The sequence below is a fragment of the Pyxicephalus adspersus genome, chromosome 2 (assembly GCF_032062135.1).
Source record: "Pyxicephalus adspersus chromosome 2, UCB_Pads_2.0, whole genome shotgun sequence".
NCBI classification, from domain to species: Eukaryota; Metazoa; Chordata; class Amphibia; order Anura; family Pyxicephalidae; genus Pyxicephalus; species Pyxicephalus adspersus.
Window position 1 is genome coordinate 34,588,532 of NC_092859.1, and position 24,532 is coordinate 34,613,063.

General features: G+C 38.5%; 1 protein-coding gene across 2 annotated transcripts in view; it reads right to left on the minus strand.

Annotated features, from left to right (window-relative positions):
* Window positions 1–21,446, minus strand: part of PRMT8 (protein arginine methyltransferase 8) — an 87,032-nt gene extending 65,586 nt beyond the window's left edge. The window contains exon 1 of one of the 2 annotated variants that reach the window (XM_072400380.1): window positions 20,727–21,446. In XM_072400380.1, the coding sequence (XP_072256481.1) occupies window positions 20,727–20,855 (129 nt within the window). In that variant the 5' untranslated portion in view covers window positions 20,856–21,446. Of the gene's footprint in view, window positions 1–20,257; window positions 20,374–20,726 lie in introns of those variants that run through there. The other variant, XM_072400382.1, reaches the window with a different exon arrangement.
* Window positions 21,447–24,532: the final 3,086 nt, after the last annotated feature.

Consider the following 24,532-nt stretch of genomic DNA (forward strand, 5'->3'; position numbering starts at 1 on the left):
AGGGAGTAAGACATGCATATATACCGAACCACAAAAATAGGCACAAGCTTGGGATATTATTGCCCTAGGGGGAATATTCATCATTTTTCTTTAATATAGTTTTATACATTTTCACTCACATTATAACATAAACCTAACCAAAAAACTTTAACAGTTTTAAATTGTATTTTTCCCTTTCAGATTTTTCACCTTGGTGTCCTTCTGATTCTACCCGTTTTTTAAATTTTTACCAATTCGTATATGTGGGGTACAGTTTCATTTGCATCTACTCTGGCCACTAGAAGTATCTTTTTGCCTTAGAAATGCTTTTCTCCCTTACATTTCAGTGGGGCACAAATATATTCAAAAACATATCAAATACAAGCAGTCTTCAGTAGCCCTAACAAAAAACCCATATCATTTTAACTAAGATAACTAATACAATCTTTAATTACTAGGGCCCCTTTTCTACGTGTCTGTTTTGTTGCAGTGTGTTGCCGCATACATGCAAACGTGTGCTGCGTTAAGGCAGATTATTAACACAGAATGTGTGTTTGCACTACAGGTAGGGTCCTTTGGTACCTAATATAGTGAAGGTTGGGTTGCAATTTTAAATGCACAGCATAACACTGGGTGCCATGAATTACCATGTGTTGTAGTAATGTGTGATGCAGTCACGCAATTTCTTCACATCCATGATGTGAACCTCCTGTTCCACAACATCCCAAGTTTGAGAACAGTGAACTCTTTGTCATGTTCAGGAAACCAGTTTGAGATAATATGAGGTTTGTGGGCATGGCGTGTTATTCTGCTGGAAGAAGCCATCAGAAGATGGGTACATTGTGGTCATAAGGGGGTGGACATGATCTGCAATAATGCTAAGGTAGACCGAGGCATTTATATTATGCTCAATTGGTACCTAGGGGCCCAAAGTGCCAAGATAATATCCTCCACACCACCACAAGCCTAAACAGATGAAACAAAGTAGGATAGATTCATGCTTTTTTGTTATTGATGCCAAATTCTGACCCATACGAATTCCATTGAGCGAAATTGGGAGTCATCGAACCTTCTGCTGCTACTACATAAGTGTGAAGAGGCCTTAAAGTAATTACTTGCTGTTAAGTGGTCTACATTCTTAATCATGCATCATGAAGGAACCTTAAAAAGAATGTCATACTGGAGACTGATCTGAGCTAGAAAAACAATTACTATTTCCATGATGGAGTAGGAACTTCAATTTGTATGTTTGTGCTGTCAACTAGAATATTCTTGCAGACAAACTGAATATAATATTATATATGTCAGCAGTACAGGGCTCATAACACGTTGGATGTTCTAGAGCCATCAGATCATGCACTGTTCCAGGGTTTTAGTGCTGAACTGCGGTTGAATTTGTAATTTTTAATTACGCTGGAGAATGCATTGATGCATTGTTGAGTTAGATCTTACACTTGTTTTTTTTACAAATTGTTGGGTGGTGAATCCAGAAATGACCCAATTTTTTTCTTATCACATCCAGTTTTTACAATACAGGGTACCCCCGTTTTTGTCAAAAAACATACAAATTTTACATACATTGAAAAAATAATGAAATAATAATTTATTTATTTAATTTAATTTGTTCATACAAAGGATTCATTGTTACTTCAAGACATTTTTTACAGTAAATTATTTGAAAAATATTTGGGTAAGCGGTTAAGGTAAAAATGTACACTTATAGCTTTTCCTGGAGTGTTCAGTGTTAGGACAATCCCTCCGGATGCTCCAACAATAGTCAGCCATCATATGTACATTCCATCTACCCTGATACTGTCCTTCCAAGACCTTCAAATCTTGGTGGAGATGTTCACCTTGCTCATCACCGCAGAAAATGCACCTTGATGCTCATATTGCAACCAAGCATTTTGTAGCTCTCCAAGAGTTTCTGGATAATTTCTGTGTAATTATTTGCTCATGTGTTTCCAAGAACGTCCTTGACAATGGCTTTGAAGGATAACCAAGCATTCTTTTCGACTTCTGACATTGTCTTTAATGAGATGCAGAACCTGTGGACCATTAATCACACCGGCCTTTATTTTTTTAAATGACATGTTAGGAGGTTATTTTTTTAAATGAGTTATATTTTTTTAAATACTTGAAACAGTCTTTTTCAGTTGACAAAGCTTTACTGAACTGCTCCATCAGACCCAGTTTCATGTGCAGAGGCTACTGTGTGCAGGGATACTTTCCGGTATGTATCTGGTTGCTGACCAAGAAGGAAGCATACCATTTTAGGGTCAACACAGATGACCCAATTGTGTTGGTGATATTGCACCAAATCAATGACTCTCTTTATGTCTGCATATTCTACACAAAGAGAAATTGAATGGCCAATTGGGACTGACCCAAATATATTGCCATTGTGAAGGAGGACACACTTTATGCTCCGCTTTGAGTTATCGATGAATGGTCGCCATTCAGTTTAGTTATAGATTGGAATTCCCAATTCCTCCAGTAAACCAGGTATGTTATGGCAATACACAAAGCCACTGTCAGTTCTAAAGTACTGCAGAAATGCTATTTCTCTGGTTCATAAATACAATACCTTTGTTCCTTTTTCAAGTATGTTTTCTCACGCAGTCTTGATGCTAGGAATTCTGAAGCCTTCTTTGATAGTCCCAAATCACGTGCCAAATCACTCAACTCATGCTGATCAAATCCCTTATGAACAGAGTCTTCTTCAATTTCAAACTCTTCATCATTGTTGTCACCTAGTTTATCACCACAATCATGTTCTTCAAGAGAGGGTAGTGTAAGAAAACCATCACTGGGATTTCATCTGAATGAGCCACTGGGCGTAAAGCCGATTATAGACTAGGATACTCTAAGTGACGTTTATTTTTCTTGTTATATCCTGAAGTTTTCACTATACAAAAGTAACAGTCACTGAAATGATCTCCTGGCTCTCGCCAAACCATAGGTATACCAAATGGCATCTTATTACGTGTTCTCTTTGTCCACATCCATAAACCCTCAACACGCTGTTTGCACACTTATGAGGGGCCCAAGACTTATCTTGATCACCAAGTTTAACTGTGAAATATGCCAAATAGGCTTGCTCTACAAATGTGCTGATGTTCGCCCTTTGACTGGGATTGGTGAAACTGCCACAGATATAACAAAATGAATCAGAGTTGTTTAGGCAATTACGACGAGAAATAGCATAGCCGAACATGATCTGAAAGAAAGGAAATACGTGTGTATACAGAAAAATAAACTTTGCTTATTCACTACGTAGAGCAGCGCACAACCTCTGACCGCACTGTCTTGTGTATAAATGAATGGCCTATACAAATCCATGCTACAGTAATCACATTATTATACGCAGTAGAGAAAAAAACCTAACGTGAAAACTAACTGCACTTTCAGAATCACCATATCTATTTTAGTGTAAATAAGCTTAAAAATTAAAGTCAACAAAAAATTTGTTCAAAATTGTTCCCCAGTGTTATAGAGAGATATCACACTGGGCTACAGTACTTAATGATTTGATAAGCTAGTCCTTATGTCACTACTGTGTCTTATAGTGATATAGGGCCCATTGGGAAGAATTACAGCATGCATCTGTGCCCAACACTGCTAGAAGTGGTGGATTCTGCAGATTGTTCAGTTGACAGTTGACTAAAGAGGTGATCTTTAGCCAGCGGGAGAGGTAATTATTAAAAGTCTTATCTGTAGGGAGCCTTTTATTCTGAACATTCATTTTAACGACAAAAACACTTTGAGGACAACACTTAATCTTGCACAGTTACTTATAAGTGGAGAAGGTACTAAGCTTTAACTGCTGCATCAATCTCTTCATCAGTCACAGAGAGCCTTAGGTATTAAACATCTTCAGCTAACACTTTCTATTCTAACACGAACAGTCCCTGGGCTGTCAGGCATGCAGATTCACTTGGAACAATGCTGTTACAGATTTGCTTGGAACAATGCTGTTACACTGGGGCAGGGCTGGCACAAAAACGAAGTATACCTTGCACCATGGTAAATGGGGGGGCACGCTACAAGCACCTGACAATCATTATAAAGTTATAAAGTTTTTGGCTTTCTATTTTAAATATTGCAATATTTATTTTAACTGTTGAGCAAAACAGACTGCCCTAAAATGAATTGTAGCTCCACACGTTCCTTCTATTGCTTGCATTTGATTTCAGCGCTGTTTGCAAAATTCAGCTATGGGTTAACAAACTACAAAAGCAGACAAAAGTTAGACAGAAAGTTACATGGCGAAAATGACAAATCACAGAGTGGCAGGGAGCTTTGACGCTGGGGAACTCTTCAGTCAATCCTTATAACAGCCTGGCTATATTTAGGCTCACATCTCACTTAGACTGTCACTTTCTGACACCTATTGTACCCTCAAGATACTGAAGAGATTCACACAGCACTGTTTCTCAATGACACTGAGTTTAGAGACATAAAACCTCTTTTACTATTTAGTCAATTTATAAATTTTTAAAAAATTTTAATTAATTTTCTTTATTTTTCAGTTTACAAACTTTTGTCCTTTTTTTTTTCTAAAGATTTGGTAACTAGAAAATCTTTCTTTATCAAATACACATTTTATTGGGAGCTCTGAGTTAATAAAGCATGCTAGTGCTAGTATCTTTTGTTAGCATTGCCTGTGTTCTTTAAAAGAGGCTGTAGGTCTATAATTCATTCTGCAGTCTGTGCAAAGTGATCTCCCTGCTATTCAGGTCTATATGGAAGTCAGCTGTAAAATGATCTGGAAAAACCTGCTAGTAAAAAAAATAAACTTTTTACAGCAATCACATTGCCTGATTTTTGCTATATCACATTCAGATTCAGACAGAAACAAGAAAGTTGCCACAAGTAATGCATCTGTTGCTTTTCTGCATCTTTTATAGGCTTCCACCCCTGAACATCTGCTTAAATTGTGTGTATCAAAGTGTGAGACCATGCACATATTGATCTTAATGTATGATCTCCCAGTGACAAAATATTCCATGCATATTAAGGGTCATTTAATTCTTGAAAGTTCTTCCCAGTCTCTACTATCTTGCAGTCACTGGTCAGATCAGAAGTTGTATACCGTAGGATGTTGTGTAAGGAGTACTAGAATAAAGAAAAATCCTTGTGTAGTGTGTTTTTTATCATTTTAAAAAGGTGCACCCTCAGAACCTCAGAACTACATCTCCCAAGAGCTCCTTCCCTACACAAATTTTGTGGGCGGGTTTTAGGGAGCAAAAGCAGCAGTAATGTTTAGCTAGGATAAAAATCAATGCCTGCATGTGGAATGGGAAATAGAAAGGCAGGCAGAGATTCTGTAAAGCCACTGTGCTGTCAGCTTAAACCTAAAAGTGAGAATGGTAAGAGTTCTTACAGAGAGAGTCTGAGCTAATACAGTTCTGCTGGAAGTTCATTGACCAGTGCATTTTTTTTACAACAGGCAGGGGTATTTTGTAATAACCCTAGGGAGCACAATATGCAGTTTACTTTTTTTAAAAACTTTTTTGCATTTAGCTAATGCCTATAAGAACAATTGTATGATTTATCTTGTTCATGATGCTTCAGTGTATTTTTATTTATTACAATAAATTGGAAAAGATAATGCGTTTTTCTAAATGTGTCTGTTTACAGTAATCTCTTATCTTAGACTAAGCAAAACCCATTCGCTATCAGAAAGGAATTAACTCTCATGCCTAGAAATTCTCCGAAGCACCTTTAAAGGAAACAGCAGCAGCTAGGTACATCGCCTGCTAGGCTTGATAGCATTGCCACTTCCAGAGAACGCGCTGACACAAATTATTAGATCACTTTTTAAAAGCCAACTGCCCAGACTGCATTGCATGACAAGTACTTTAACTGCAAGAGACTTGTTGGAAACACCTTGTAACTCACATGAATTGCTTGAAACTGAATTAGCTCATTAAGTTTTATTAGCCTTTAGTACACTGCATTTGTTCAACTAAAATATCTTTAATATATCAGCATTTAAATGGCTTTAAGCACACATGTAAGTTTTTGAAGGTGAAATGTAGGGTTGTTAAACAACAGCCTCAAATACTTACCTGAATTTGTGGTCACATGATGTCACATGAGTGGAAAAGTCTTTCTTCAGATGTCTACATGATTGCCTGGGGACATGAGCACTTCCTATTCTATCTATTGCAGGGTCCCACAGACTGGCAGAGTTGGGCAGAGTGATGCCATTAGAATGAAGGACACCGAAACAAACTGAGCCTGGCGGATCACATTTCTTCAGAGTCAAGTCAATATAAAAGTGCTTTGGAGGGCTTTAAAAAGTCACAATTATTGAATGGTTATCAGTGGGGTGGAATTTTAAGTTTGCCCAGAAATGGGCCTTAAATGTCCTTGGTTAAAAGTAAATTGATTGGGCCACCCATAAAAATATAAGTGAGGAAGTCAGAATATAGCTTTCAAAGCTCCAGCAGTGCTCTATGTGGGTGTAAATTATGACGTAGAAGCAGCTGTTCAGCTGCAGCCCTAATTTGTATTACTTAGAGCAAAAGGGTTTCAATTAACGAAAGTCAATGAGCAGCCATAGTCATTTGTAATAATCCTTTTTTCAGTTCTGGAGTTGTTATAATCACTCAGGCGCTTTTGACTTCCAAAATGGCAAACTTCATGTTTATCCCCCCAGTCACCCCCCAACCAGCATGTATGTTAACATTTCTTTTTGCCTATACTAACCCTTACCAAAAGTCTTCAGAATGGTTAAGTCATGTGCATGGTTTTCTCTGGCCCTTGGCTGTCTGAGCAGTGCTAATGTGATGATGTCTGTGCTACATTCTGCATTAAATACCCTATTTATTAATAGAGACATCCTCAGGGGCAGTTCTGTGACACCCTGAATTAATAGTATGTCCTCAGTCATCTGAGATTAATGAGATGGGCATCACTAACCCCAGAAGACTGAAGGCATCTTAGAAAAGTAATACTAATTGTTACGGCCCCAGAATAAAGCTAAATATTACAGTCTGAGCTGCCTTTTTTTGCACACTGGCCGAAGGGCCACTTTAGTAATGAGAAATGATCACAGCGGGGCTTTGGATTGCCTGTGATGTTTGGCCCTTAACCTTGAGGGCAATTGGGGAATATCTAATCTGACCTAAAATAGAGATAAAGGTTTTAAAATAAATCTGCATTGTGAATATTATATGACTATATATTAAAAAAATGTTTGGTATTAGTTTGTATTCATGTTCGCCTTTATTGGTATGACATGAACAGAATTCCATTAATTAAATGCCATATACAGTACACTAATAATTAATTATTCAACAGAATGCTTAGCTTTAAGTCATTAAGTTAGTAAATTAAAAAGCAATCATCCCCAACCATAAGGTAATTGCCTCTTTACAGTACGACGCTACTTATCGAAATCCATTTTCAACTCAAATTGCTTTGAGGATTGGTATTTAATATCACTTTGTATTATCATTGACAAGAAAAAAAAATAAGAAAGTTATGGAAAATAATTGGGAAAATGACACTTTAATGGTGTTAAATTGTTCAGACAAAGCTCCAGGCAAATAGCTAAATACACAGCTGAAAAAATATACCGATATATGCGAATCCTCTTACCTGATACAAAATGTGTAATTCTAGTTAGCCAGCCTTGTAATTCATAGAGCTCTGCCACACAACAAAAGACAAACATGTCCTCAGCTATACTGCTTTCTGTGTCACGTGTCGCCATTGGATGGTAAATCAGATGGCAGATTGGTGACATTAAAAAAATCTTCTGTTTGCATGGTCGTAAATTTTTTAACTTTAACCTAAAGGTGTAACAAAAATGAAGCCATGTGTGAAAAAAACAGATGATTCATTGGCTGGTGGAAACCCCTTTAGCAGCAATATTTTGAAGTAATAGCTTTCCATATGACTTTCATTCCCTCACATCTTTGTGGAGGACCTTTGTTCTACTCTTCTTTACATCATTGCTCCAGTTCATTGAAATTTGTGTAAATTCATTTATGTTCAGCTCTCCTGAGGACCCAACATAGCATTTTGATGCCTGGACATTGACTGTGCCATTATGACACCTTTCCATTTCCAGCCATTCTGTTGTAGGTTTACCTGTGTTCTTGGGACCATTGTCCAGTTGTATGTCCCAATTTTGACCATGATATGGCTATGACACCAATTACCTCACATTTGACTCTTGAATACTTTGGTATACAGAAGAGTTCATGGTTGACTCATTGATTCCAAGTTGCCCAGGTCCTGTGGCTGCAAATCAAGCCCCAATCATCACCTATACCCCCACCACTATGCGGGGTAGTTGGTATGAGGTGTTGGTGCTGATATTCTGTGTTTGGTTTGCATTATGACCAAACATTACTTTGGTCTTGTCTGTCCAAAGGTCACTTTCCTCGCCTTCATAATGCACCAAAAGTATGAAAATGTGCATGTACCATTTTAACAGCATGTTGTAATGCATGGTTATCAATTGCTGTTTGCTTTTGTGTGCCAGGAAGGAACATTGGAATGCCATTGATCATGAATGGCGCATTAGTCGTAGGAAGGAACATTGAGATGTCATTCATAATGAATGGCACTGCAGTGCACCAACAATGTGCATCACCACAATGCAATAGTGTCAATCGGGTAATAATTGACCTGATGCTAATGATCTTTGTATGTTGTATGTTTTGGAGAACAGGGAGCCCGATTTTTTACCATTTAGGTCACATTAGACTATGATTCATAAGAATTATTCTTCTTTTTTATCAATTGGATTTGTAAGAATAGGAATTAGACTTGTTCCTGTATATACACCCTAAAATACTGAGAACAATCCTCAAGGTCACTATTATAGTTACAGCATAATTTTCCATAAGCTACAAGAATAAATGCAATTTGTGTTACTGGTTGCCATGACAACATATGTGTACACTGGGACATTTTAAAAATATACCATCTGCAGTGTAATAATGGCTGACACTTCCAAAGCCCTATAATCATTTTACCTGATGCAGAGTCTTCATACTCCTAAAGGAAATCTTTACAGGGAAAGACTGATTGAAAAATATTACATGTTTTCCACACTGAAGTCATATGCATCCAATAAAAAATCTCACAATCTAGTATATATGGGTTTCAATAATTCCACATTTAGCAGCCAGCAATAGAGAGGAATTACATTGTATTTCTAGCAATACAAAATTACCGAAACTACCATACTGTGATAAACAGGTTGAAGCAGACATTTTTCTAATGGAAGGTCTGCTTGTCCCCTCCTCCTTCCTAAATTATTTACAATACGCCTGATTTATTAAAGCTCTCCAAGACTGGAGAAGATTGACTACTATGGGAGCACCAGAGTAATCCAGCAAGACTGGAATGGATCTGGTCCTGTATTGAAAAGATTTGCCATCTAGTAGCAAATGATTTTTTAATAAATCCATTCCAGGTTTGCTGGATCACCCAGGTTCCCCCATGATAGTCTATCATTTCTAGTCTTAAAGAGCTTTATTAAATCAGACCCGATATAGGGTAGGTAGGGGAAAAACATACTTGTAAAGGAATTACTTAAAATTTAGGAATATACCAACTTTTTTCTGCATCGCTGGGCATGCTTCCATGGTCATTCTAGGTTGTGTCCTTTGAAAAGCAGAGTATGCAAAATCTCGCAAGAAGATACTCTAGTCCATTGTTCAGCATATTTTTACAAGGTTTCACCTGCTCTAACTTTTGTAGGACTCTATCCACCTACTACTGACTACCTGCTATACTCCTCATCTTCATCTTAACACTGTGAGCGGATGTAGGGGCAAGATACCTATAGTTGTATCATTTTTTTCTACCTGTCTTCTACAGATACATTTTTCACCTGCATACAGTAGGTGATATTGGAAGGTTCTGGTCAGCTTAAGCAGAGCTTCTATTTCAGTAAACTGTTCATTTTAAGCAAATGACATTATGAAGAATTTATGTTAAACTATAAAGTGGATAACACACCCCAGATATGTTTTAATGTTATCTGCAGCTATCCCGGCCCGAGTCTAGCCTGAACTTTGTGTCACATGACTGGCTGGTGTGGGATACTAAAAAATTCACTCCCGGCCAGAGGATGGCTCATATTTAGGAGAATGAATACAAAAGTCAGGGGACTGATTTGTCCAGTGATGGCTGTATGGTATATCTAAAGACAGGTTTTCTTAAGGTGACCACAGTGGATCATGTTTGGGTGATATTTGTTCAAACAACTACTTGCAGTCTCTGTTGGAAGTCTATATGCAAACATACAATTTACAAATTAGCATTTTTAGAAGAAAATCAGTAGTCATACTTTATGTAGTTCAGGTGTCCTCTAAATTGTATTTAAACCTACAGTATCTGAATTTTCTGTTCAATTCAGCTAAATGCATCCCGGGTGCATGAAGACAGAAAGTGTACAAAGTCTTCCAATTGGTTTAATTAAGAAAGCAGCCATATTGTATTTTATGTAGAAAAGCCTGTCCCCTGCCAGCATACTGCAAAGAAAGATCCTTGCTCTCTGTGTGAAAGTCAGGCTAGGACAATACCCAAGCTCCCCAATCAGCAGAGACGCTTTGCTGGTTCCACATTTACAGGTTTGATTTATCATGGGGTTTGTTGGATATCTGTACACCACAATGACAGGTGACAGGCTTTTCTACTCAGGCTGTGGCTGCTTTCTAAAGAAAACCAACTGTAAGACTTTGCACACCTTTGGTTTTGATGCAGCTAAATTGTATTTAGCTGATTTTAAAGGATAGTTCATTTTAGGCTTTAATAAAAGATGAATTCAGATTAGTTAAATGCATTTGATACAGTAGCCATTTATGTACAAGCGGATGACACGATAAGCCTGCAGGTCCATGTAGTGAACTAAATCAAGTGATGACACAGTGAAACTTTTATTTTACAGAATAGAATTGATCCCACATTAAATCACACAGCCTCTAATTAGAGTGATGCACAGATTGCGTCCATGCAGCTGTCATTCAGTAAAAGTCAGGAGATGAATCTAAGTGACACAAGCCGCATTGTAGGAGTACAGCAGCCTTGCTGTGATGACTGCACCCCCTCATCCCCTCCTCCTGTCCTGCAGCGCTTTGCTCTTCAGCCATCTGCAGCACCATGGAGAGCTCCTAAACAGTCTGCATCTGCGCACTGCGGACTGGCACACTAACTGGCATGGCTAGCCTGCTCTCATCGAAATGCATAAATGTGCTGTACGATGCCATAAACTACATCATCACCCTAATAAGTTGGCTCAACAATAATAATCAGTGCAATGTAAAATATACACTTCATTTACTAAATGCATCAAATATGCTGCAGATGCCTTTCTTATCCTGCAATGCCCCCAGGCAGCCAAAGAATCAGTTTTTAAAGGGGACATCTGATTTATTATTAAAGCAATTGTTGATATAATTTAGTTTTGCTCTCTGCATATTTTTGGTAATGTAATCAATGTACAGGTTTGTAGATCACTAGTGGCATGATACATAATGCCACAAAAGTCATTCTTTATCCTTGATTAATGCAGACTTAAAGTGAAAAAACAAAAAGTCACCAGGTGGAAAAGCAAAGACAGAAATGCAAAGTCTCCTTTGTCCAAAAAAAAAAAGTCCTGGCTGGTGGCATCTTCTTTTACCACTGCACTGCCGCTCAGAGCCAGGGACAATGTAACTTTCACCCAATGCCCAAGGGAGATCTCTGTGGACACAGACGTCTGCAATGAAGTTGGCAAACAGGGAACTCTGTGCCATAATCCGCAGGCATGCTTTGCATACTTGCAATTGGATTAAGTGTATCCAATGAAAATACATTATAGCTACATTTTAAGAGACACCTTGTTCATTCGGGGCTAGGTGAAATGCTCTCTCGGAAGCACACCATGCAAAACTCAACCCACCCAATAAAACTAATTTACACCACACTTCCCTGTCTCTCCATTTACCTGTCAGAGCCTTCAGAGATACCTGGTACTTCCAGTTGTGTGTGGGGTGGTTGCATGACTTTTCCCCCTCCTGCCCGGGTGCACTGCTCAGTCCCGAGAAGTCAATCACCAGACTTAAATGGTTTAGTATATTGACAAGAAACGGTATTGGACCCTGGAATGCAACAAAAGAAGAGAGGGGTATGGGAGCCCACCAGAGATCCTTATGAGTAGGTTGGGAGAAATTTTTAAAGAACCTATTGTTTTTCCCTAAATTAAGTGACTGATACCCTAGCTTCGCAAACACTAGGAAGCCCTACTATTTATAGTAGGTTATAAACAATAATATGTATATCTAAACAACATTAGGGTGAATGTTTTGAATTCAAATGCAGGTTTATTAGAATGCAAAACCTGATAGAATAGGTAACATGAAGGCCTAAGGGGAGTCAACCGCATGTCAGATGAACCTACCAATGAATTCTGTTTGGTCTTAGAAACATATCAAACTAAAGCCATGCACATAACACAAAAGCATTATTATTTTTTATGGAATAAAATTTACATATTAAGGTTTAAAATTAGATTTTATTAAAATTGGATTTTTAGTGTTTGGACTACACTTACACCTACACATACAGTACTTAACCTAAACATCTCTCTGACTTTTAACAAGCACTTTGTCTCCTATATGTGCTCATTAACCCACCATTACTAATTATACTAATCCTAAGAATCTGTTAAAGTGTAACTATGAGCACAAAAAATACTTATATGATTTAATTTATTACTAGCATTAACACAGCAGAGGTAATAATTTGGGTAAATCTATCCAAAACTGTTTGGTTTCCTCTGGCAATGGCTTATATGACCATTGGCTAGGCATTTGACATGTACTTAAGAATAATGTTCCAAAGCAGTTGGTTGGGTAAAACTTCTGCTTCAACACTGGTTACCCCATTATGAGGCACCTTATTTATTATCTAGGCAATGATCATGTATACTATTGCATTGAACAGATGAATTCTACAAGAAATTATGGCTGTAAATCATCAATATTGTGAAAGTTATTAACCCTTGTACGTGATAGACTACTGTTTTTTATTTTGGTTTCTGCGTCCTGTTTATAATTTTTGTATGATATAGTCAGATCATTAATCAGTGGTTGCTATTGTGGACAGAGCAAATTTTAAATAATATGGCTGTAAAAAACAGGTATCACTATCTCTCTAGCTTTTATCCTGAATTTTAGATCCTGCTTCTTTCTGATGCCAACCTTGACCATTTGCTATTCTGATCATGTTTCTGCCAACCCCTTATCTGCAATCACTGCCAGACCCTTTGCAGGGAGGTAATATCCTAACATTTGCAAGTCCTGATGCTCTATGGGCTTGCGTCACAGAAAGTCTACAGGGCTAACTTACCCTGACCCCTACTTGTTCTTTTATTTCTTTTAAAAGAAATGATGTCAGTGGGTCAGAATAACAACCAACTTGTGCAATCTGCTGTGACGGCTTTAGTTTCTTAGGTTATGAGCACTGCGGTTTGTAATGTACTGTATCTTCACATCTATATGAACTACTCAAATTAACCCCCTTTTTTGAGATGCTATGCCTTATTTTTCTTAGATCATCAGCTGTTATTTCTGTAGTCATCCTGTGGTAATAACGGTTCCCTTTTCCAAATTTGCGCTTGCTCCATCAGACTCATATTATCAGCCCCTTGCATGCTCCTGGCTCTCAGCAGGTGGTATTGCAGATAATGGAACACTGACATCAGTAGCCTTGGGTAAGATGGCAGGCGAATGCCAAGGAATTTAAAATAAGGTATTAGATCTTAGCAGGGGGGGGGGGGGGTTGGTATTGTGCTGCCCGAGGCCAGAAGAAGGTTGTGAGGGGTTAATAAAAAAAGTAAAGTTACACCTAAATTCTGTTATCTGTAGCTAATTGAATGTTTAAACCTCACTGCACTGACTCAGTCATTTTTCAGGAACACATTTTATTGACAAACACAGTAATGCTTTAAAGAAGACATGTACTGGTTAATATGAAGATGCCATTGCTGACCTTCACCTAAAAATAATACTTACCTACACCTAAAAATACTACTTCCTTGGCTGTTTATATCTGAGGATAGATTTTCTATAAAGGGCCACTTTGTACACAGATTTTCTTGGTATTACCACCTACCCATAGATACTGCAAACCTGTGACAGTGCTCAGACCTAAAAGTCAATTGCTAAACCCTGGAATCATTGCTTTCCCACACCCCTGGGGCGATTGATTTAAGTACCATCTGTGGCGGGGGAACTATAGCATGGGAGCATAGGCACATTATTTTAGGGAGGGGGCAAGAAAGGCCTTTGCTCAGGCATTGTCACTGTTGCCGCTTTAGCCAAAGTGATGGTGTCTCTTTCAGATGCCCTTGAGTATGAGTGGATAGGTAGATTGGAATTTTGCAAATGATCTTGCCAGGGACAGTCAAAGAAAAAAAGGGGCAAATATGAAGAGGGTGCCCCAAATGCAGAGCATTCAAGCCCCCTGGCATTCTTTTAACTGGGGGCAATTGCCCCTACTGTAAATTTGAGTTTGTTTGATGCTTCATAGCCTGGTACATATGGGCATGTGAGAATGTTTTCAGCTCATGTGGACAATGAACCTGCCCTGAATTCACATAATGCAGAATACCTGTAACAATGCCGAACTTTATGTCTTTTTCAGCAAGCAATGTCTGGCATTTGTATCTGACAGGTAAAGGGCAGAATACACTGTACAAATGTCAGAACTCTGGTAATATTTAATATTCTGTGTATGTAAGTGCAGCTCCTGTCAAATCTTGGAAAGAAGAGGGAATAGTTCAGCCTTTACTCCCAGGTGAGATTTTCTGTGGTATCAGTGGGGCAGGATGTAAAGCAATACCTATCAATGGGGGACACAGACAGCAATACGTTTTTGCTTTGACAGAGTAAGGAAGAGTTTACCGCTGTGTGTGTTTTGGTCTAGAATATAATTCTGACTTTCTCTTGTGCCACCAGGATGAAAGAATGCAACAAGAGAATTGAACACCACTTAAATACCAAAGTGCCAAAACTGCAAAAGAGAGATCTTGGTTAAAATAACCCAGTGGGTAGCCATCAGCCTTTCCCCATAAATAAAACATCAGGCATGCAATGAAAGTCACACATATGACACTCTCTTATTCTCAGCATGTACAGGTTACACTTGCTAAGTGATTTATACATGAACATACAGCCCACATAAACCTATTACTCCTACAGATGTAGCCCACAGTAGTTACAATACTTTTTAACTCATAAAATAAAGATTTTTAATGTAATAAGGATTATGTAGAAATTGTTCCTAAACAGTACTCTGAAATGCACCTTTTATCTGGAATTCCTGAAAGAAATAAAAGCATGAGATCTAAGGCAATGCTGGTCCTTGGAGATCCTGGTTGGTATTCATGGATAGAGGCTCTGACATTAGAAAGAATAACCCTGCGACTACAAGCATGGCTGTCTCAACAAAATGACACAGTATGGATCATTATATAGTAATTCATCAATGGGGAAGGATCAGCACCAAGGTGGTCATAGGCAATACTGGTGGCTAGTTCCTTACCCTTCATCTGCTGTTTTTGTCACAAGTTCCGGTGTTTAGATCCTCATACAATACATTACATATCAAGACATTTCACCAGGTGGTTACAGGTTTTAGGTCTTTTGACTCCAACATGTAGCTCTGTATACAGCAGTGTACATTTCACACATGGCAATCTCACTTTCCCAACAACGCTAGGCTGCTATAGTGGTGTGAATTTTCTTTGAAAATCAGAAACAGTGGCAGTTGCTGTCAGTCTGCTATATAACGTCCTGCCCACTCATATTCCTCTATTTGTTTTGTAGCACACTTTTCAACATTTTTATGTGTGTTGTGTGCTGTTTGGGGTAATTGCCTATTCATTTTTAATGAGACCCCAACACCCTACATATACCAAAATAAAGTACCGGACTGCATGTAAATATGTATGCGAATAGGCTTTGACAATTGACTATATGCTATGTCTATTATAAAATCTGCCCCTATATACTGTAACCCCTGATAACAGGAATTGTGAACCTTCAAAAATGCACAGCCCATACAAGCTACAGTAAAGGCCCAACAAGCCTATTATAGTTATACAATCCACACTACATAAACCCATTACTTTCGACCTTTTGCTGCAGGGATTTGAACATCTGCAATTAGTTGGCACTGGTGTACTTGCATGCAGAAAAAGCTGGTCAGTTAATTAAAGTCACTGCCATCGCAACCATTAACCACTTGCTCAATACACTACTCTGGATTGTTCTTTTTTCCCCAGCTGTGTCCTATGGGGGATTTATCTTCACTGTTTGTTCCATAGACTCTACAGGTAGTGAGAAGAAATCTCTCCAAAGTAAGAGAAATTACTCATGTAGCCTGTGTCCATGGGCACTGTGTATATGTCAATGTCATCTGTTTGAGATGCTTCAGATTTCATTAAAAGACGCAACAGATCTGCTTTTGACCTTTTCTGCTGTTCATGTGGCCATTCCATCCACAAAAGCCCCCAAAAAAATTTTGGCTTTCCCATTACATTTTGTCCTAGTGACATTGGTCCCTTTCCTAAGACAAACAAAGGTGCTATAAAATAAAAATGTTGGCTTTACATACATTTTTTCAACTAATTAATGAGGGAAAACAGTTGCACACATTAGTGATATTTCGATAAATGACTGGAAAGCTTTCTCTTCTTCTGCAGTAGTTTTTATGATATGAATAAAGGCAAGGAAACAATTACATATTGTCATTCAAAATTGTGCAGGGTGATATTTGTTACAATTATTCTAACAGTTTATCAGTTTGACCATATATATATATATATATATATATATATATATATAGCAGTGAAAGGTTATGGTTTAGGCTATGTACACATGCTAAATAACTGTTGGTCTTGGTGCATAAGGGCGGTCAGCAGGAGCAGAGAGGTTAAAGCTTCCTAACTGTTAGCAACAGAAAGAATAGTAACTGATCGGGGTATTTGAATAATAAATCCACCTGGTCACAAATCCGTTTTTAAATCAGCATGGAGCTTGCAGATACTCAAGCCACTTGGAGACCATTCATGTGATTTTAGCTTTAAAAAATTAGAAATAAAATAATTTTTAAGTCTATATTTAATTTTTACAATATACAGAGCTGACCCCTGTAGGTGTTGTTTGCCAGAATGCACATATCACTATAGACTACACTGACAGTAAATTGCATTAATGGATATGAATGAGTTCACTCCCTAAATGCATTACATAAAACTGCAGTGCCTCACCCTCATGACTGATGGTAGGCGTCAGTTCACAAAGTACTGATATTTCTGTTTTGGTGGATGCAGAAGCGTTGGACCACAAGAGATTTTCTTATTCCCAACTGGGACTGTACTGCTGAGATCTCTCCACTGGGTCCCCAGATCTGCATGCCATGATGGTCCCATTATGAGGGTTCTCCCTCTTCTTGTAGAATTGTGAATGTATATTACAGAGAATAGGAAAAGTGAGGACACCACAAGGTCGTCAGGGAGAACCCAAACTTCCAGGAAGGCAAAAACAGAATCAGAGCAATGAAAGTGAGATATGTGAACTTAGGAAAACTTTAACCCTCTTTAAATTTGTGTTGTATTCATGTATCTACTAGAACACCCTGCATTAGTGTAATGTATTTCAGTGCATTTAGGTGTGCTGTGTTAAAGCGGCACATTCATTTTTTCAGACCTTCCAATTGTTTTTTTTTTAACTCAGCACCACAATGTTGTGTTGAGGTACAAATGGCATGCGGTGTGCATGTTACAGTGCATTTTGTTATTGTTGTATAACCAGCATGTGATACGACCCACCAACCTATCCCATTTGTAGTTGAAATATTGAATACATTTGGGTGTACTGGATAGGAAAGCATTGCATACCTCCTAAATTGCCTCATGACTATGAAGAAGCAAAGTCAACTTTCCAAAAAGCTGTGTAGCAATTTTTGGAAGTTGATCGCTCACTCTATGTTAAACAATAAATGCCAATTAACTAAGCTGTTGCATCAGAGAGAGTGTGAACTGTTATACAAGGTTGACATTCAAAAATCTGTCCATTGATAATCCGGTTCCTTCAGATTTCTGAGCGCATTTTAAAATTGACTCTGTTTTCCGGAGGAGCTGTTTATGTTTTGATGGCGCTGTACTCCAGAATCAGCTGTTGGGTCTTGCTTGCACGTGCTTTCCTGCTCATTCCTTCTCATTTATTTCCTGCTGTATAGCTCCATTATGGATTCAGCATCTATTTAAAGGACTGTACAGGTAGTCATTTTCTGTTAAATATATACAGCATATATTACCATAAAAAATCGGGACTTTTCGAAAATATAGCACTTCTCAGGTATGGAGTTTGCCAGATTTTTGAATGTCAACTTATACTTTATTACCAAAAACTCTTGATAGAAATGTGTAACCTACCAATGACACAAAAATAAAACATTGTACAAACACAAATAATGTTTTAAAGCAGTGTAATTTGAAATGAATATTTAGTCATTTAGGGAAATTAATAAAAGAGATAAGTTTGCCTAAGAATAGATTTTTAAAGAATACCTCATCTCACAATTTAGTAAATCAGGCCCTAAGGTCAAAACCTTTCTTGTTTTACACCCATGAATTCACACCACACACAGACTTTTTACAAACCAGTAACATCTCATGTATAGTCAGCTGGTTGCATGTGAACATGCAGCTTTTCTATTAATACAGAACAGATATATTACAATATTGCAGATCTGTTCCCATTGGTTTCTGCCCCCATCACACACATACAATCACACACTCACATATTCTAAGCCTTTGGTCAGATACCAAACAATATTTTGATCTGAAACTGAAACAGCAATTCTTCATCAGCTTCCTAAATCTATCTATATAGAATAATCATACACCTGCTGAGAGCACTACAAACTAAACTGAAGACAGATTTAAGGGACAAACATTATTATTGCAGAGTAAGTATTTTAAATATGACTTCCTATAAGCATTGCAGTCTCTGTACAGCAAAGCTCAGATCAGTGGGAGGGAGTAGCAACACAAGTAGCCAATCAGGTGTGTTACAGTGGAATGCGCGTGATGAATAAACCCACTTGCCTCCCCTATAAAACAGAACTGCACTGGATGGCAAAGGTGTGAAAAATTTAGGACTTGGGGGATGGAAATACACATTTTGGCTGGTGATACCCCTCTCATGTTAATAGTTTATCAGTGCAATTTTCTTTTGCTGGGGGTTAGCTTTAAATAATTGTGAATATCCAGCAGCAGCTGGCCCCAATATACCAGAATATACACCTGATGACTGCACTACACATTATAGGAATAACACTAGTTACATGACATATTTCATCAAAGCAGATGCCTTATATCATGGTCCCTTATAATGCCCCAGCTAAGGTATTACATCAGGGCAATATTTAAATTACATAACCCACTTCATCATAGGAGATACCCCAAGGAGGTCCTTTATATTGCCCCAGTTTGGGATGCAGAGCCCCCAACCTACAGAACACTAAAAAAACCCACTTTATCATCAGAGATCCCTTAAATCGGGGGTCCCCAGGTATTACCCCAGGATAAAAGTCCTCCATCTCCCAGAACACTAATTAAATGACATTTAATCATAGCTGAACCCCCAGGGAGAAGAGGTTCCTTATATTGCCCCAGGTTAGGATGCAGAGCTTCCAGTCTTTCAGAACACTAAAAAAATGTCATAACCCACTTCATCATCAGAGATCCCGTATATCGGGGGTCCTCAAGGTATTACCCCAGGATAAAGGTACCCCATCTCTCAGAACACCAATCAAATGACATTTAATCATAGCTGAACCCCCAGGGAGAAGAGGTTCCTTATATTGCCCCAGGTTAGGATGCAGACCTCCCATCTTTCAGGACGCTAGATAAATGACATATCCCACTTGATCATGGCAGAACTCCCAAGGGGAATAGGTCCCTTATATTGCCCCAGCTTGGAATGCAGAGCCCCCATCCCTCAGAACTTCATGAGTGACACCTGAATATCCAGCTACAATTTCTATGACTACACAGTATATAAAATCACATCATATGTGAACATGCCATCATTCCACCTGCACAGCTCTCAAAACCTGTCATTCAATGCACTGAATATTCAGCAATGCACCCCATCTATTTTCATTACAGCTGAATATACAGAATTCCATCTGAACATATTACACACTGCCCCCCCCACCACCCCACTCACACAGCCCCATGCTGCCCATTCACCTTAACTCCTTCAAGGGCACAGCATGCCAGTATAGCTGCCTGGGAAGCTGGCAAGTGGATCTCCTCCTCCATGCTGCTAGATCCAGCAAAGCACCAAGCATCACTTATAAACCAGAGGCTGTATTGTGCTGTCACATTACAGATTACTATACAGTGAATATGCAGCATCACATGGCTCCAGCTCCATTACAGCCCATGTCACGTCTATGCAACACAGCAATGCCTCTGCAATGCAAAAAAATCTCCTTTCCATGGAACTGGCAATCAGGCAAAACCCTATTGGCAAAAAAATATTGGCAAAACCCCAATATATAAATATATCTATATGAAGCATTGACTGGCCACTGATAGCTCCGTCTAGCAGAATAAAAGCCCATCTTTAATGACTTTTCCATTCTGATGCCCAATGTGCCCATTGTAAGCTATCCCTGGCCATGCCAACCTTCCGACCCCCTTGCACATCACTTACCTCTACATTCTCAGCTTCAGCCATCTTCCTCCTTAGCAGTAAGCAGCGGGAGGAATGTTTAATTCCCATATGAGCCAACTCTTTTCTTCCTCTTCTCTTTACTTGTAAGCTATAGATAGAAAATATCATCCAAAGCTAAACCTAGTACATGCCTCTGTCCAGCGCAAGTTCTTTTACTTTCAAGTTTGTCCACAAGTTGAAGTTCTTAACTAGTCTAAATAAATAAATAAATGAAAACCAAGGAGTTCTCCCAAAATACCAAAACCTGAGGTCATTGCAGGAGCTTTGGAGACAGCAGCATCTTCAGATCCCCAAGTCTAGACAGCAGAAGAAGAAGAGGCAAGTCCAAGGCAAGAGTCAACTGTAAGCTTCTGGGACAAGTTAGGAGGAAACACAGAAGCTATATATTAACATCAGCATCCTATCAGAGCCACTGGAAGAACAAGAAATCCTGATGTCTCACTCTGCTCCTGGATATTGCTCTGTTTTGCACTGAACTTTTAATGATATTCACTTGCTTGTAATCCAGATGAAACTGTGTCGATTAGACATAGATATATATTTGTATTTTCTTTCTGGGTCAGCCCAGTAACTCTTTCAGTTCATCCTCATGCTGATTGGAGAAAATAGATTTTTTTTTCTCAAGCCCCTGTAGCTTGCTTGGCTTGTCTGACTTCTTTTCAATGAGAAACTCACATGCACAAAGAGAGAAGAGAGAACCAGCCTGCTTATAGCATCAAGCAGCATAAAGAACAATATAAATGCATTAGAATATAGTGCAGTGCCCCCTAAGAGGGCTGAGCTGAGATCACTGCACCCTTTCCTGCATAACCTAGTTAAACCAATATTTTTTTGCAGTTGGCTTCAGGGCAGTTTTACAATAGCATATGCTCTATGTGTGTCATAAAGCAGAAATGGGTTTTATGTTATTGTCTTATGCTGGGAAATGTAGGGAGTATAGGCAGTTCAAGATCCTGCTTTGCCTTTTGTACTTCACATTGAGGTTGTATGATATCTAGGAATAATGCAATGTCTTATAGTAAAAGGCACTGGAGCTGGAAGTACTACAAGTCCCAGCATGTTGTGAGCCACAGGTTGTCTCAAACAGCAGGATACTGCACCAAATGTCTTGAAACCTTTCCTGTGAGATATAAAAGATTTCATAACTGGCTTCCCGTTCTGCAAATGCTTTTATATCAAGCCTCATGTTTCAGTGCATTGAGTTACTAACTCAGAACAGGTGGTGCACTTAAAAAAACTTCTGACTTTTATATCTGCCTAAGTGATTTGGGTTTTAAAATAGATGGTTATATCAGCCAGGACAGTGGCATTTTTAGGAGGTGCTTCATCTGCACACTGCAAACCTAAGGTGGTTCTGTGCTTTATTTGACTGATAGTCCAGTTAGGTACTCATATGGTATTGGTGTTGGAGATTCAAGAAATCTGCCAGACAACGGGTTTTTTTCCGGAGGACAAACATATGTCTTTGGGAAAGTTCTTTAATTTTGCTTTCTTCCATTCCTTTTTTTTTTCTCCTTCTTCCTTTTTTCTTCCTTTCTGCCTTATTTCACTTCTTTCATCTGTTCCTCCTTTCTTCCCTTCCTTCTTTCCTCCTGTCCACATAACATGTATGAGCAGTGTATTCTAAACTGGCAATGCCATGCACTGCAACACATGGTTATAACAATCAACCTATATGTAATTTTACATGCTGCAATTATTTAGGGTGTCAGAATGTCTTTTTTTTACCTGATTGAAAGTTATCAATTTATGGTTCTCTGCTAACTGTGCCAACATAAGCTTGCACTCTTTTTGATGAATACCACCTCTTCAGTTTTTGTCTTCATTCATTTGTTAACATTACGCTGAAATATATTTTAGAAAAAACTGACATGTTCTTTCACAAGTGCCAAACCTCCACCCCCCCTTTGTGTGTTTTCAGCATCCACTGAATCAAGGATCCATCAGGCAGTCATGAAACATTGTTAGAATCTTGTTCCATGTATTCCCCTTTACGGCACCAAATGTATCCCTGCCTGATGGTGGAAACAGCCTTGTGGTAACAGTGAGTGGTGTCAGTTGAAGGGAATGTGTTTGTATGCTTCAGAATAAATCTCATTGTAGGAGGCAAGGTCATTGTCATTACAGGAGGCATGGGAGATGTAGGTTTTATCCATATATCAATCTCTCAGATATTTTCTTCACACGTTGCTCACACATTATCATTGGTCAATCACAGATAAATTGATTTTTGATCAAAGTGGTGGATTGTTTTTAAAAGGCTAAGATGTGGAGTAAAAAAAGAGTAACTTATTAGCTGTCTGTTAATTTACAGAGCAAATGTTGACATATATGAAGTGTGTATGGAATATTCTGGAGCCAAAGAATCGCCAACAATGGAATAGAGATCTGCCACTGGCCAACTGCCACTGGCCAACTACCAGACCTTCCTGATAGCCAGTGAGGCACCAATTGCCCAGTATGGAGGTGTGGGAACCTGGAAGGGGTATACTAACAGGAGCCCTCTACAAGGGTTCCAAGTTAGTTCGGCAGGTGGCCCCAAGTCAGTTTTGTGCAGTGGTCCACTGTTGGCTAGGTCCACCACGGTACCTCACTGTTGGCACCTTCAAAGAACATTTTGGATGAAAGTGGCCACTGTCTAGATTAAAAACTGCATGCTTAAAGAGAACCTTTGCTTTGTCCATGACAAGCAAAATACTACATTTATATCCTGGTATCACTCAGGAGTTTGTGCTGTTAAAGTTGTCTTTGTAAGGCCTTGTGTAACTATTATTATACTATCTTTATGGTGGGAGAAGAGCAATTTTCCATAGTTATATGCAAATTCAAATGTTGTTTGTGATGCACTATATAATGATATGCATGAAACCTGTTATTCTGTGATCTATGGATTGAATAAAAACGCTGTAAACTACACAAAAATAGAGATTTTTTTTAAATAAAGCTGAATTTTGTAAACATAAAAAACAACATATAATAAAAGTATGTATTCATTTAAAAGCAGCAAGGTCAAGCATTTGAAATTGTATTCATACCATATTTTAGTAAATCCCTGTAGAGTAGATCTCTAGGCCAGCTGACTCTTCTGCAATATACACTGCCAGGGAACATCCCTGAAAAAGGGCAGAGAAAACAGATAACCCCTATTTACCTTTTGCTATCCCGTCATCAACTGCTCATAGGCCAGTGACAGAGAGGTGACCAAGTAGATACCAATTAAAAACCCCTCAAAAGCTAAAATTAAAATTAAATCCAATTTGTGTGTAACAAGTAACTTTGCAAAAGAAGACTTTGTAAAAGTAACACTAACACTCACTGAGCCATAAATAGCCCATGGAAGAAAAAAACAGGCACGTTCTGTACAGGCTCCCTGCAGAAAACTATAGGGTGGCCAAATAGAAGACCAATCAAGGAAGAGCAGTAGGGATCGGTCATTCATGTAGGGCACAGAAAATGCTTCATGCTGAACTACTGCACAAACCTGGATAATAAACAAATAGCATCAAGATTGATTACACACGTCTCATCTATTTAGATATTTGTTTACCCTAGATTTAAGCTTTAAGAATATGAACTCCTAATTTGTAAAAGGTTAAAGTGTGTAAAAAAGATTCTAATGAAATATTGATCACATCTGATGTTCCCTATAACCATGTTAAACAACACAATGTCATTAAATCATGCAATCCAGTGTCCTCACAGTCAAAATTATTTGTCCCCATGAAAGGATCTCAGGCCATAGCTGGATCATAAACGGCCATAAGCCTCTTATATCTGATTGTTTT